The sequence below is a fragment of the Mobula hypostoma genome, chromosome 14 (genome assembly GCF_963921235.1).
Source record: "Mobula hypostoma chromosome 14, sMobHyp1.1, whole genome shotgun sequence".
In the NCBI taxonomy this organism is placed as follows: Eukaryota; Metazoa; Chordata; class Chondrichthyes; order Myliobatiformes; family Myliobatidae; genus Mobula; species Mobula hypostoma.
Window position 1 is genome coordinate 75,238,116 of NC_086110.1, and position 13,553 is coordinate 75,251,668.

A 13,553-nucleotide genomic window follows, 5' to 3' on the forward strand; every position below is an offset into this window, starting at 1 on the left:
CATGCCCCCATCGCAAATTCATGAGCTGCATTTACATGGTGGGTGTAGCTTTCCGCCAGTTGCAGTAACCGGTGACTCAGAATGGAACCCATGTCCTCCACACAGGAAATGCCTGCATGCGAAGCAGAATGTAGCAAATTCTGTGATTGAATATTCCAGCCAGGAATAAAACTCCTTTGCTGATTGCCAAACTGTTGCGAAGGGTACTGGCCGACAGGGTCCTTCTTCAGGCTGCTGGCTAACAGTATTCCCACTCGCACTAAGAGCGGCTTCATCCACCTTCTCTTCCGAATCCCGCTCCATTTCTTGTTCCTCTACTCCTTTGATGAACTGCTGTCGTCCTCATCCCCACTTACTCCTTTCAATTAAGACAGGCTCAGGCTGAGACCCCACTGATTTCTCTGGATGAGGTCGTTTTCTCACTAAAAATCAATCCGTTTTTCACGCCGCCAAAATAATGCACGAGCCAGGTCGACGCTCAATCGTCAGAGCACAATGTGCGCGTGTGGCATCCGTTAGTCTCGCGAGACCACGGATTTGCGCCTGGATGTATACTATCAATCTCTCGCGTGAGTGACAGTGAGTGACGTCACCACCTGAAGTGACCTTAGATCAGGTTAACTGATCTGAGGACAGCAAGGGCGAGACATTGACAACGAATGAATAAGCAGAAGTGTAGAGTGGATCTGACAGAGTTTATAACTTTATTGCTGCGTGGGTGCTATGGTAGTTGGGGGCGCTGTTTCACTAGATCAACTGGAGAAACAAGCTGTATTCAAAACTATACAGAGAAAGCAAACCAGCTGCAGTTAATTTCTTGGTGGTGCTATTGCAATTTCTGCTGGGGCTATAGCCCCAGCTAGCACCACCTTAGCGCCGCCCCTGTCTATTATAGACGATTTGAGCGATTGTTTAGCTATGCTATCCACTTTTTCATTACCCTCCACTCCACAAAGAGCAGGAGCCCAAAGAAAGCTTACTTCTACCCCATTTTTGGTCAGTATATATAACTTGCATAAAATCTCCAATAAAATATCCTGTCTACCTTCTGATTTTCTTGATTTTATCAAGGTTAATGCAGATAAACTGTCTGAACAGATTACAGCCTTTTTGATATTATTTTCTTCTATCCAAGATAATGCACTCAATATTGCCATTAATTCAGTTGTATGCACTGATAAATGGTTTGATGTTCTTTTCCTAATACTAGTTTTGCACTGAGGAATGTAGACTGCAATACCTGTGTGGCCGGATCTAGGGTCTTTTGATCTATCTGTAAATATTACAAGTTCATTTCTAAAATGCGAGTCCATATAATCTTGTACTATCTGTTTGATTCCATAGTTAGACTTCTGTCATGGTCTGTTCTGTGAAGTCCGCATTCCGGTTCACAGTCCAGTCCGTGGACTCAGGACTCCGGGTCTTCCAACTGTCCCTTGTTTTGTTTGAGTTAATCATAGGCACCTGATTCCCATCTTGGGGCTTGGAATATAAGTAGCCTTGGGGTTGAGTGTGAGCTGCTGGTTTGTCTTGTCAAGATTCCCTAGGAGCAACCTGCCTGGTGGAAGGCTAGAGAGGCCACTTGCCATCTTTAGGCTGTGTTAGAGAACCATTGCTTCATGGAGCCTTGCTGTCGGTAGTTGGAGCTGTCTTTGCGGTATGGATTCGGCTGTTTCCCAGGCCAGCTGAGTGGCTGCCAGCCACTCTGAGCTAGTTAGGGATCCAGCTGTTTCTATAGCCAGCTGAGGTTGCTGGCTGAACTGTGACTTGGAGCAACCCCGATGCAGAGATGGAACTGTCTGTCATTTTTTGGTGTTTGTCTCTTCTTGTCCTTGCCTCCGTGGGGTAAGTCTGGCTGTTCTGCCATTGCCCTGCGGGGAGGATCTGTCTTGTCCTCGCCTCTGTGGGGTAAGTCAGGCCATCCTGCCGTTGCCCCACGGGGGGATTTGTCTTGCCCTCACCTCCGTGGGGTAAGTCAGGCTGTCCTGTCATTGCCCTGTGGGGGATTTGTTTTGTCTTTGCCTCTGTTGGGTAAGTCTGGCTGTTCTGCCATTACCCGACGGATGGACCTGTCCCACCTTGGTGTGGAGCTGAAGTTGAGTCCTGGCTTGTCTAAGGATAAGTCCTGCCTCCATGTCTATGTACTGTCCAGTCTCACGTTAGTGTCATGTTAAAGATGAGTCCTGGCTTTTCGAAGGATAAGTCCCAGCTCTATGTTGATGTACAGTTGCCAGTCTGTCTCCGAGCTCCAGCCTCTGAGTTATCAGCCTCTGCATTTCAAGACCCAAGATGCCAGCCTGCAAGCCTCAAGACCCAGGACCCCAGCCACGTCCTGTCCTGTAGTCATGTCATATCCTTGCCTGGTTCTGGGGCCTGAGCCTGAGGCAAGACCTAGGTTCTGGGTCCTTGTCCAGTCTCTGGCTCAGAGTCCAAGCCTTGGCTCTTAGTCCATGGTTTCTAGTCCTGGTCCAGCTTTCGCTAGCTCAGGCTCCTAGTTCTGAGTTCCTTGTCCGGGTTCCCTGTCTTGTCCATGTCCTAGCCCAAGTCTGTGTTCTTGTCCCTGCTCCTTGTCTGTATCCTGTCACGTCCCTACTCTAATCAAGTCCTGTTCCTTGTACTTCAGTGTCAGTGTCTTGCATTTGGGTCCGTTCCCAATGCCCCCCATTGTGACAACTTTTTTAAAAGTTGTTGCAGGTTTTTATCTACTGTATGCATTGTAAAGAGCCATGGAGGAACATCGGATATTGGAACTGTAGGGCTATATTCCATTTCATGTAGACCATGTTTTTGTGCTGCTTCATCCCTGATCCATTCAAAGCTGTTATAACTTGACTTATTATGTTCCCAGCAGTCTTTTAATATAGCTTTAGTTGGATTCTGTCACAGTCCCGACCATTAATTCCTCGTATTATCCTAATTCCCTTTTACCCCATGTTCTCCTGGGCTCCTTGATTGCGGCACCTGATGCTTTTCTAAACCTGCTGCATAAAATCCCTGGCTTTGCATCCACTCGTTTCCAGACCGTTGCTTCAGCCAGTGCGGTAATTCACGTTCCCAGCCGCTTGGAATGGTATATTCTAAGTGATACTTCAGTACCGAGGTTTACCTGTGAAACTCTGTCTCTCCATGTCAAGATAAGTATTCTAAGTTTACTTCAGTACCGAAGTTTAACTCTAACTCCGTCTCTCCATGTTAAGAAAAGTATTGTCTGCCGCTTGCCTTTCTACACTCCGTGTCAAGATAAGTTTTGCCTGCCGCCTTGTCTCCTATTTGCTGTTCAGCTCCAGCAATGCCCTGTGTCACGAAGAGTATTACCTGCTGCACACATCAAAGTTGCTGGTGAACGCAGCAGGCCAGGCAGCACCTCGACGTTTCGGGCCGAGACCCTTCGTCAGGACTAACTGAAAGAAGAGCTAGCAAGAGATTTGAAAGTGGGAGGGGGAGATCCGAAATGATAGGAGAAGACAGGAGGGGGAGGGATGGAGCCAAGAGCTGGACAATTGATTGGCAAAACGGGATCCCACCACTAAGCACATCTTTCCCTCCCCCACTCTGTCTGCTTTCTGCAGGGATTGCTCCCTACGCGACTCCCTTGTCCATTTGTCCCCCCCGCCACCATCCCTCCCCACCGATCTCCCTCCTGGCACTTATCCTTGTAAGCAGAACAAGTGCTACACATGCCCTTACACTTCCTCCCTTACCACCATTCAGGGCCCCAGACAGTCCTTCCAGGTGAGGCGACACTTCACCTGAGAGTCGTCTGGGGTGATATACTGCGTCCGGTGCTCTGGATATGCCTTCTATATATTGATGAGACCCGACCGTTTCGCTGAACACCTATGCTCTGTCCGCCAGAGAAAGCGGGATCTCCCAGTGGCCACACATTTTAATTCCACGTCCCATTCCCATTCTGATATGTCTATCCACAGCCTCCTCTACTATAAAGATGAAGCCACACTCAGGTTGGAGGAACAACACCTTATATTCTGTCTGGGTAGCCTCCAACCTGATGGTATGAACATTGACTTCTCAAACTTCCGCTAATGCCCCACCTCCCCCTCGTATCCCTTCCGTTATTTATTTATATACATACATTCTTTCTCTCTCTCTCTCCTTTTTCTCCCTCTGTCCCTCTCACTATACCCCTTGCCCATCCTCTGGGCTTCCCCCTGCACCCCTTTCCTTCTCCCTGGGCCTCCTGTCCCATGATCCTCTCATATCCCTTTTGCCAATCACCTGTCCAGCTCTTGGCTCCATCCCTCCCCCTCCTGTCTTCTCCTATCGTTTTGGATCTCCCCCTCCTCCTCCCACTTTCAAATCTCTTACTAGCTCTTCTTTCAGTTAGTCCTGACGAAGGGTCTTGGCCTGAAATGTCGACTGTACCTCTTCCTAGAGATGCTGCCTGGCTTGCTGCCTTCACCAACAACTTTGATGTGTGTTGCTTGAATTTCCAGCATCTGCAGAATTCCTGGTGTTTGAGTATTATCTGTTGTTTCCCTTTCCATTTAACGCTCTGTGTCAAGATAGGTGTTGCCCGCCTCCTGTTTTACCGTGCACCCACGCTGTTTGCCTGTGTTAATTCTGTCTCTCGACCGCATTCTAAATTCTGTTTCCGCGCTGTTTGCCTGTGTTAACTGTCTCTCTGTGTTAATAGGAGTACTGCATGCCGCCTGTCTTCCCGTACATCCTCCTGCCCGCTGTTCTCCTCAAGCCACACTCACACCCTGGTCTGCATCCCTGCTCTGCCTCCTCCCGCCGCCCGCCTACACTCTCCGTTGGCTCGGTGGTTTAACGCCGCATTCTCACCACAGCAACCCGGGTTCGATCCCCGATCAAGCCTTCCTCACTCCTCGGCTTTCCTTTGCCTAATCCTCGCTCCCCAGCCTTTCCTGTAACCGTTAATAAACACTTTAGATTACAGTACTCTACCTCCGTGTCTGTGTCCTGCATTTGAGTTCGCCCCGTTCTATTGCAACACTTTCATGGCAAGAGTTGGCAATGACGAGCCATTCCCACTGCCACTAACCTTGACAGCAGGGTAGCAAGGTGGTTATTACAACGCTTTACAATGCCGACTGTAAGACTGGGGTTCAATTCGCGCCACTGTAGGGAGTTTGTACGTTCTCCTTCTGACTGCGTGGGTTTCCGCTGGGTGCCCCAGTTCCCTCCCACATTCTGAAGATGTACTGGTCAGGGTTAGTAAGTTGTGGACATTCTGAAGATGTACTGGTCAGGGTTAGTAAGTTGTGGACATTCTAAATACGTACTGGTCAGGGTTAGTAAGTTGTGGACATTCTGAAGACGTACTGGTCAGGGTTAGTAAGTTGTGGACATTATGAAGATGTACTGGTCAGGGTTAGTAAGTTGTGGACATTCTGAAGACGTACTGGTTAGGGTTAGTAAGCTGTGGTCATTCTAAATACGTACTGGTCTGGGTTAGTAAGTTGTGGACATTATGAAGACGTACTGGTTAGGGTTAGTAAGTTGTGGTCATTCTGAAGACGTACTGGTTAGGGTTAGTAAGTTGTGGTCATTCTGAAGACGTACTGGTTAGGATTAGTAAGCTGTAGTTGTTCTGAAGACATACTGGTTAGGGTTAGTAAGTTGTGGACATGCTACTTTGCCGGCAGAAGCATGGCGATACTTGCGAGATGCCCCAAGCACAATCCTCGCTGATTTAATTTACTGTGAACAACACATTTCACTGCATGTTTCGATGTGCATCCGACAAATAAAGCTGATCTGTAATTTTTACCCTGGAGAGAAGGTCGTCGCTTTCCGTGTTCCAGTCCACGTCTCTGGAGTCTGCGGGACGGAGAACCTCAAGGGACCGACTGGCGGCTTCGCAAAAGGGATACTGAGGTAGTTATAGACGGACCTGGCTGTTCCCTTCACCGACACCTGCTTTCCTTCCAGGGCTCCGTACTTGGTGACGACAATTGGAGGTCCATCATCTACGTCTGAGAGAGACCGGGACAGGGTTAGTGACTCACGCTCTGGCTGCCCTATGCCCAATATCATCTTGTACCAACACACAAAAATTGCTGGTGAACACAGCAGGCCAGGCAGCATCTAAAGGAAGAGGTACAGTCGACGTTTCGGGCCGAGACCCTTCGTCAGTTCTAACTGAAAGAAGAGCTAGTAAGAGATTTGAAAGTGGGAGGGGGAGGGGGAGATCCAAAATGATAGGAGAATACAAGAGGGGGAGGGATGGAGCCAAGAGCTGGACAGGTGATTGGCAAAAGGGATATGAGACTATCATGGGACGGGAGGCCTAGGGAGAAAGAAAGCCGGGGGGGGGGGGGAAGCCTACAGGATGGGCAAGGAGTATAGTGAGAGGGACGGAGGGAGAAAAGAGAGAGAAAAATAAATAAATATTTTTAAAAAAATTAAAAAATCATCTTGTACACCTCTATCACGTCACCTCGCATCCTCCTTCATTCCGAAGAGAAAAGCCTTAGCTTACTTAACCTTTCCTCATCAGACTTGTCCTCGTAATGTATATTTTTGTATATTATGTTGTGTATGTGTAATTTACGTTAAGTTGATGTGATTTAAAAGTGTCATTTTGTGATGTACTGTACTGCTGGGAGAAATCAAATTTTTACGGCATTTATCCTATCAGACCATAAGAATTAGGAGCAGAATTAGGCCATTCAGCCCGTCGAGTCTGCTGATAAACTTGAATCTGAAATGCGAAGAATAGAATCAGTCATTCGCTCTCCATCCCGGACAGAACGCAAATATCTTCACATCTGACCTCATTCTCCCAGTGTTCCCGTCAACATGCTTCTGAACCTCCACAGTGAAACGTGTCTGTCACGTACAGTATTGGTGGGACAAGAACGACAATGGTGTCCTATGGGTAACATTTTTGTTCTGCTCAGTCGTACGCTGCAGAAGCCAGTTTCCAAATTTTTGAATCAGTGTGTTTTGATCCACAAAGTTAATTTCATAGTTCAAAGTAAATTTATTATCAAAGCCATCATATTCTACCCTTAGGGACATTCACATTACAACAGAGAAACACGATAAAATCAATGAAAAACGACACACAAAGACAAAAACAACCAATGAGCAAAAGACAAACTGCATATAGAAAGATAGATCGACACAGAGAACACGAGTTGATGAAAGTTCAGAGTTGATGAAAGTTCAGAGTTGAGGTGAGAGTTTGTTCTCACAGAAGGAAATTCACCTTTACACAAAGAAGGAAAAGCATGGGATGACTTTTGGACAATTGTGCCGGCAAACTCCCGGAACTCTGAAATAGTAACTGGTCTCCTGAAATAGATTGAAACCAATCCTTGATTCCTCCTGTAACTATTGGAGAACTTTCTAAAAATTTGACGTCGCAATCTGCTTTCCCCGTGATGGTGAGTGCACTCTGCTAGGTCTGTTAAATATTTCAGGAAGTGATTTCACAAACTTTCCCTAACAGAAGTCTGGAAATGCGAGATGGAAAGGCCACGTTTCTACACTTCATTTGCAGGAGGCTTTTGAAATCACGGAGTGAGACATGTCTTCTTCTCCTGTGCCATCAGGGAGCGGGGACGGGAGCCCAAAGAAACACTCAACACTTCAGTGACAAATTCTTCCCCTCCGCCATCAGGTTCTGAATGAAAAATGAACCCATGAACACTATCTCGCTACTTTTACTTGTTTTATTCACCTTTTACACTACTCACTTAATTTAATTATATATATTATTGTAATTAATTTTAAAAATTATTATGCATTGCAATGTACTGCTGTCACAAAACAAAACATGCTGAACGTTTGCCAGGAACAACTTTAGGCCTTCGTGAAACGAGAGAAAACGCAGAACTGCCGAGCAGTGATTTTGCAATCTTGTGCGTTAGGAAATAAACCTTCATCCGAGCCAAATAAACAGTCGACGTGCTTCTTTACCAGGAGACATCCCACTTTACCAGCAGAGATCCCTCTTGACCAGGAGTCATCCCACTTTACCAGCAGAGATCCCTCTTGACCAGGAGACATCCCACTTTACCAGCAGAGATCCCTCTTTACCAGCAGAGATCCCACTTTACCAGCAGAGATCCCTCTTTACCAGGAGACATCCCACCATACCAGCAGAGATCCCTCTTTACCAGCAGAGATCCCACTTTACCAGCAGAGATCCCTCTTGACCAGGAGACGTGCCTGCTCAGGGAGCTTACTGCTGTGTTCATCGCCACCGCCTTCATCCTGCCCCCTGAGCGCAAACGCCAAGGACACCCTGGGAGAACTTTGTAGTTTCAACAGCTCTCCACAAAAGCAAGCACCCAGGTGGTGTCTTCATAATTGCAGGAGAGCTCAATCACATTAACCTGCAGGGAGGTTGATAAGTCCCATCTGATGACTCCCATCAGGGAGGAGGCTACATAGCATCCACGTCAGGGTCCCCAGACACAAAAACAGGTACTTTCCCCAGGCACTAAGGCTGATCAACACCTCCGAGCTCTGAGGAGAGATTGGACAAACTTGGGGTGACTTCTCCGGAGCGGCAGAGGCTGAGATGAAATCAGATAGAGGTTTATAAGCTTATGAGAGGCATTGACAGAGTAGGCAGATAGTATTTTCCCCTGGGTTGAAAGGGCAAATTCTGCAAGTTTAAGGAAGATGTGTGGGACGGGTTAGTTTATTTTCATTTTAAGATCTTTTTATTATTATTGAAAATCAACAAAAATACATTAAAGTGATCAAGTCAATATATCAATATGTACAATAAGAATTAAATTATCAAATAACTGATTAACAAAGCTAAATAATATATCAATAATAAGAAAAAACAAAATGTTAAAACTTTTTTTGGGGGGAAAAAAAGAAAAAACCCTACTAACAAAAAAAACGAGAAAAAAACCCATTGGGAGCACAACCCGACCTATACGCCATACAAGCTTCCATAAAAGAAAAACATCAATCCGCCAACCAAATCCATTTACACAAGAATTAGAAGGGAACCATCTTAATTAACTCAAATCAAACGATAGTAGCGGGCAAAAGAACCCCACCTTTTCTCAAAGTCAAATCGAGAATCAAAAGTTCGACTTCTGATTTTCTCCAAACTAAGACATAACATCACCTGAGAGAACCATTGTATCAAAGTGGGAGCAGAAGCATCTTTCCATTTCAACAAAATAGCCCTTCTGGCCAATAATGTGACAAATGCAATTACATGTTGATCTGATATAGAAATACCGTGAATATATTGAGGGATTATACTAAACAAAACTGTCAATTTATTAGGTTGTAAATTAAATTTTAAATCTTTACAAATTGTAGAGAAAATAGATTTCCAAAACTGTTTCAATACAAAACACGGCCAAAAATATGTCAATATAGCTGTCTCAGTTTTACATCTATCACACTATCAAAATTAGGAAATACTTTAGACAGTCTCTCCTTTGTCAAATAGTACCAATGTACAAGTTTAAATTGAATTAGAGAGTGACTGGCACAAATCGAAGAAGAGTTAACCAACTTCAAAATTCGCAACCAATCCTCTGTTGTCAAGGTCATGTTAAACTCTCTTTCCCAATCTTGCTTAATCTTAAGTAAAGGATAATTGGACTGTTGTAATAGTAAATTATAAAATTTCCCAATAAAACCTTTCACGAAAGGATTCATTTTTAAAATAATGTCTAACAGGTCAGAATCTTGTTTATATGGATGGAAAATTACTTAAATATTCTTGTAAGAAATGTCTGACCTGAAGATATTGCAAGAAATGTGAGTATGAGAGAAAATATTTAGTTACTAATTTCTCAAAAGACATTGGGTTAGTTTATTTTTCTCAAAGAAAGGAGTTTGGGATTCCATCAGCTTTCTAATCTACAATGATGCTTGAAGCTGAAAGTGAAAGGAAATTCAGAATCGGGTTTACTATCACTGCTATGTTTTGCGTGGCAGTACAATGCAAGTGAAAAATTACCACAAGTTACAAAAACAAAGCATCATCATTATTATTATGCGCCCTGTCGTAGGCCGTGACCAGTCGTGGTCTTTCCACGACCATTATTTTTCTTGGCAAATTTTTCTACACAAGTGGTTTGCCATTGCCTTCTTCTGGGACCCCAGCCATTATCAATACTCTTCAGAGATTGTCTGCCTGGCGTCAGTGGTCTCATAGCCAAGACTTGTTATGTACATCAGCTGCTCCTACGACCATCCATCCACCACCTGTCCCCATGGCTTCACGTGACCCTGAACGGGGGAGGGGGCAAGTAGGTGCTGCACCTTGCTCAGGGGTGACCTACATACTTGCGGAGGGAGGAGCGCCTGACACTTCCTTTGGAGAGGCGTATCTCTACCACGCCATTCACCTCCTCCAATCCTGATAAACACTCCTGCTCCCTCTCCACGTTCCTCCTGTAACGGGGCGACCGGAACTGCAAGGTGAGGCCAGAATTCAGTTGAAGGCAATGACTGAACCTTGGGAATAAACCCCAACCTTCACCAGTGCCCTGCAGGGTCCTAGACGCAAGTGAGTTCCTATCCCTACGCAGGTGCTCTCTGTGGGCTGATCCCATTTTTTGGCTCTAAATTACGAAAAAACGTTCGGACTGTTTCCGATTTTAGCCTCTCTTGTTTCCAGTCCACCATAGCGATAGGAGCAGAATTAGACCATTCGGCCCATCAAATCTGCTCAGCCAATCAGGGCTTATTTACTATCCCTCTCAACCCCATTCTTCCCGCAACCTTTGACGCCCTGACTAATCAGGTATCTTACCAACCTCCGCTTTAAATATACTCAATAACTGTTAAACTTCTCCAGAGTAAATTGCGTGCCAGCCCGGGCCCGTCAGCTCAACAATAACCCTCTCACATCACTGTACCGTACCCGCCTCGGTAGAGGAAGATCCAAGCAAGTCAACAATGAGGCTGCTCGAACCAGCAGGACGATTGCCTATAGACTTGCTCGGGACCCTTGCGCTCTACAGAGGAGCAAAGAGGTGAGAGTGCGTTCGCTCCCCGCTGGATCAGCCCCTCACCTGCGGCCGAAGCCACCACCAGGACGCCGAGCAACGCCACCAACCAGCCTGACAGCATCTCGCTGATTGAAGGCGGCCGGTTTCGGCGGCAGATGATACACCGGCTCGGGAGGGAGCGTGGTGCTAATGTTGTTCCGTCAGCCGGGCGAAAAACGCGTGCGCACTCCACGTAGCCGAAAACGCTGCACACTTAGAGACAGTCCCCAAAGCTGTACCCTGACAAAGTCCGAAACCGACGATTGTGAAAGGGGAATGGACTTTGCAAAACAATCAGCATTTCATTTTCCAATTTTATTTCAAAAATAACCTTTAATTGTAATATATATGCGCGCACGCACACACACACACACACACACACATATAAATATATATACACACACACACAGTGTGTAGTTACACTCACACAAGATTCACTTTTCAAGATTGTTTAGAGCCATTTCCAGTACACAAATATAAATGTAAAGGAGAACGAAATAATTGTTACTTCGGATCCGATAATGCACAAGAGACACAAAAAGATAAAGAACATAATAATAATAATAATAAAACACAATGTAAACATATCAGTTAGCTTATATACACAGACTGACTGTATGTTCATAAAGTGACGCTTGGCACAGGAGTGTCTGTACATAAGGTGACTGGCAGCAAGTGATAAAGTAGTGCTATCTGGGTGTGTAGAGGGGTGGGTTAGTAGGCGGAGGTGTTGATCAGCCTTGCTTGAGGAAAGTAACTGTTTTTGAGTATGGCCGTCCTGGTGTGGACACTACGTAGCTTCCACCCTGATGGGAGAGGGACAAACAGTCCATGAGCGGGGTGGGTGGGAGGATTCTTCCTGACGGTACTGGTTACTGTTTGAGTCTGGTGGTCCAGGAGTGGATGTTACACAGCCTCCTACCCGATGGGAGTGGGCTAAACATTAATTGTCATACATTCATGGACTTTGCCACCACAGATCGTTGACCAAATTCAGGTTTGTCACATCTACATCTAAACAGTCAGTGAAGTCTGTGAAATTTATTACCACGGACGGCAATGGAGGCCAAGTCATTGGGTATATTTAAAGCAGAGGTTGATAGGTTCTTGATTGATCAAGGTGCCAAAGGTTATGGAGAAAAGGCTGGAGAATAGGGTTGAGAGGGATAATAAATCAGCCATGATGGAATGGTGGGGCAGACTCGATGGGCTGAATGAACTATGTCTTCTGGGAAATGTGTTGTTTGCTTTAACAACCAATACACCCAAGGATGCATTCAGGGCAGCTTGCAAGTGTCAACACCCATTCTGGTGCCAATATAGCACGGCCACAATGTTCAACAGAACAGAACAGAACAAGAACAAAAGAAGACAACAACAGCAAAGCAAGCCCCTTCCCACCCTCCCACCCACTCACCCACACAGACACACAGGCCTCCAACACAAAGACAGGTCATCTCCAGGCCTCCAAACCTTGTCCAGACTCTCAGACAGTGGGTCTCCAACTTTCAGTCCCTGGGACAGACTCTCAGACATCTGATCTCTGACTTGCAGACAAGCCAACCCAGTCAGGGCTTCAACCTTTGGGCCTCTGTCTCCACACTTGACGAGCTCTGGACTTTGCCCTCTGGATTTAGCTGACCTGGGCATCAGCAGCAGGACTCATTGCTCACGGGTTTGACCTTTGGGCCTCAACTTCCAAAATTGCACAGACCTATGACATTAGTGACCAGAGGGGAGGTGGTGAAAGCCATCAATCCTCATGTCTCCCACCCCTACTGACCTCTGACCTGGGACTCGCAGACAAACTCCAAACCGCTGTTCCTGCCCCCATTTTTCATTTACTACCCCTGACCTCTAACTGCCCTTGGCCCCTGCCCCCTAAACATTAACCTACCCCAGAACGTGAGTGTGAATCTGAGTCTACTGGAGGCTGGAGGCTGAAGAATATGTACTGTCCTGGGTCTGGAGGACGATGTGTGTGTGTGCAGGGGTGGATGGGAGGAACGGGGCTTGTTTTACTGTTGTTGTTTTGATGCTTGTTGTGTTCTGTGTTGTTTTGTCAAGCATTGTGGGAATGCTGTGTTGGCGCCAGAATGTGTGGTGACATTTGCTGGCTGCCCCCAGCACACCTTCAGGTGTGTTGTCGTTAACACAAACACATTTCACTGTATGTTTTGATGTATATGAGATAAATAAATAATCTTGAATAGAATTCCTTGCACTTCCCTCAAGACCATCCCTACAAACCTAAAACACAACCAAGTTTGAGCCAAAACATTGATGGACATTACAGCTCGTTGTCATCTTCACCATTTTCATGACGTCAGGATTTGATTCCAGCCATAAGCTGTGAGGGCAATTCATTCTTTAATATTCTTTTGTCAGGCCTTCACATGTCAGCACCTCGTGGTCTCTGCCCAGCTAAAAAGATTCACCTGTCGCTCATTCCAGACTCATTGAATCAGCTGGCCTCAACTAGTTTCTCCTCAGCTTCAGATACCTTGTTGCTGGTTATGTTTAGTATCTGTTCCCTCTTGTTTTGTGCCCCCTCATGGCTTGTTATTTTGCTGTCAATTAGTA

The 13,553-nt window shown here is 45.9% G+C and overlaps 1 protein-coding gene across 3 annotated transcripts in view; it reads right to left on the minus strand.

The window, feature by feature from the left end:
• Positions 1 to 11,154, minus strand: part of LOC134356353 (fatty acyl-CoA hydrolase precursor, medium chain-like) — a 124,746-nt gene extending 113,592 nt beyond the window's left edge. For all 3 annotated transcript variants that reach the window (XM_063067251.1, XM_063067250.1, XM_063067249.1), the window contains exons 1-2: positions 10,995 to 11,154; positions 5,756 to 5,960 (exon numbers count right to left, since the gene is read on the minus strand). In XM_063067251.1, the coding sequence (XP_062923321.1) occupies positions 5,756 to 5,960; positions 10,995 to 11,052 (263 nt within the window). In that variant the 5' untranslated portion in view covers positions 11,053 to 11,154. The remainder of the gene's footprint in view (positions 1 to 5,755; positions 5,961 to 10,994) is intronic.
• Between the last annotated feature and the right edge of the window lie 2,399 nt (positions 11,155 to 13,553).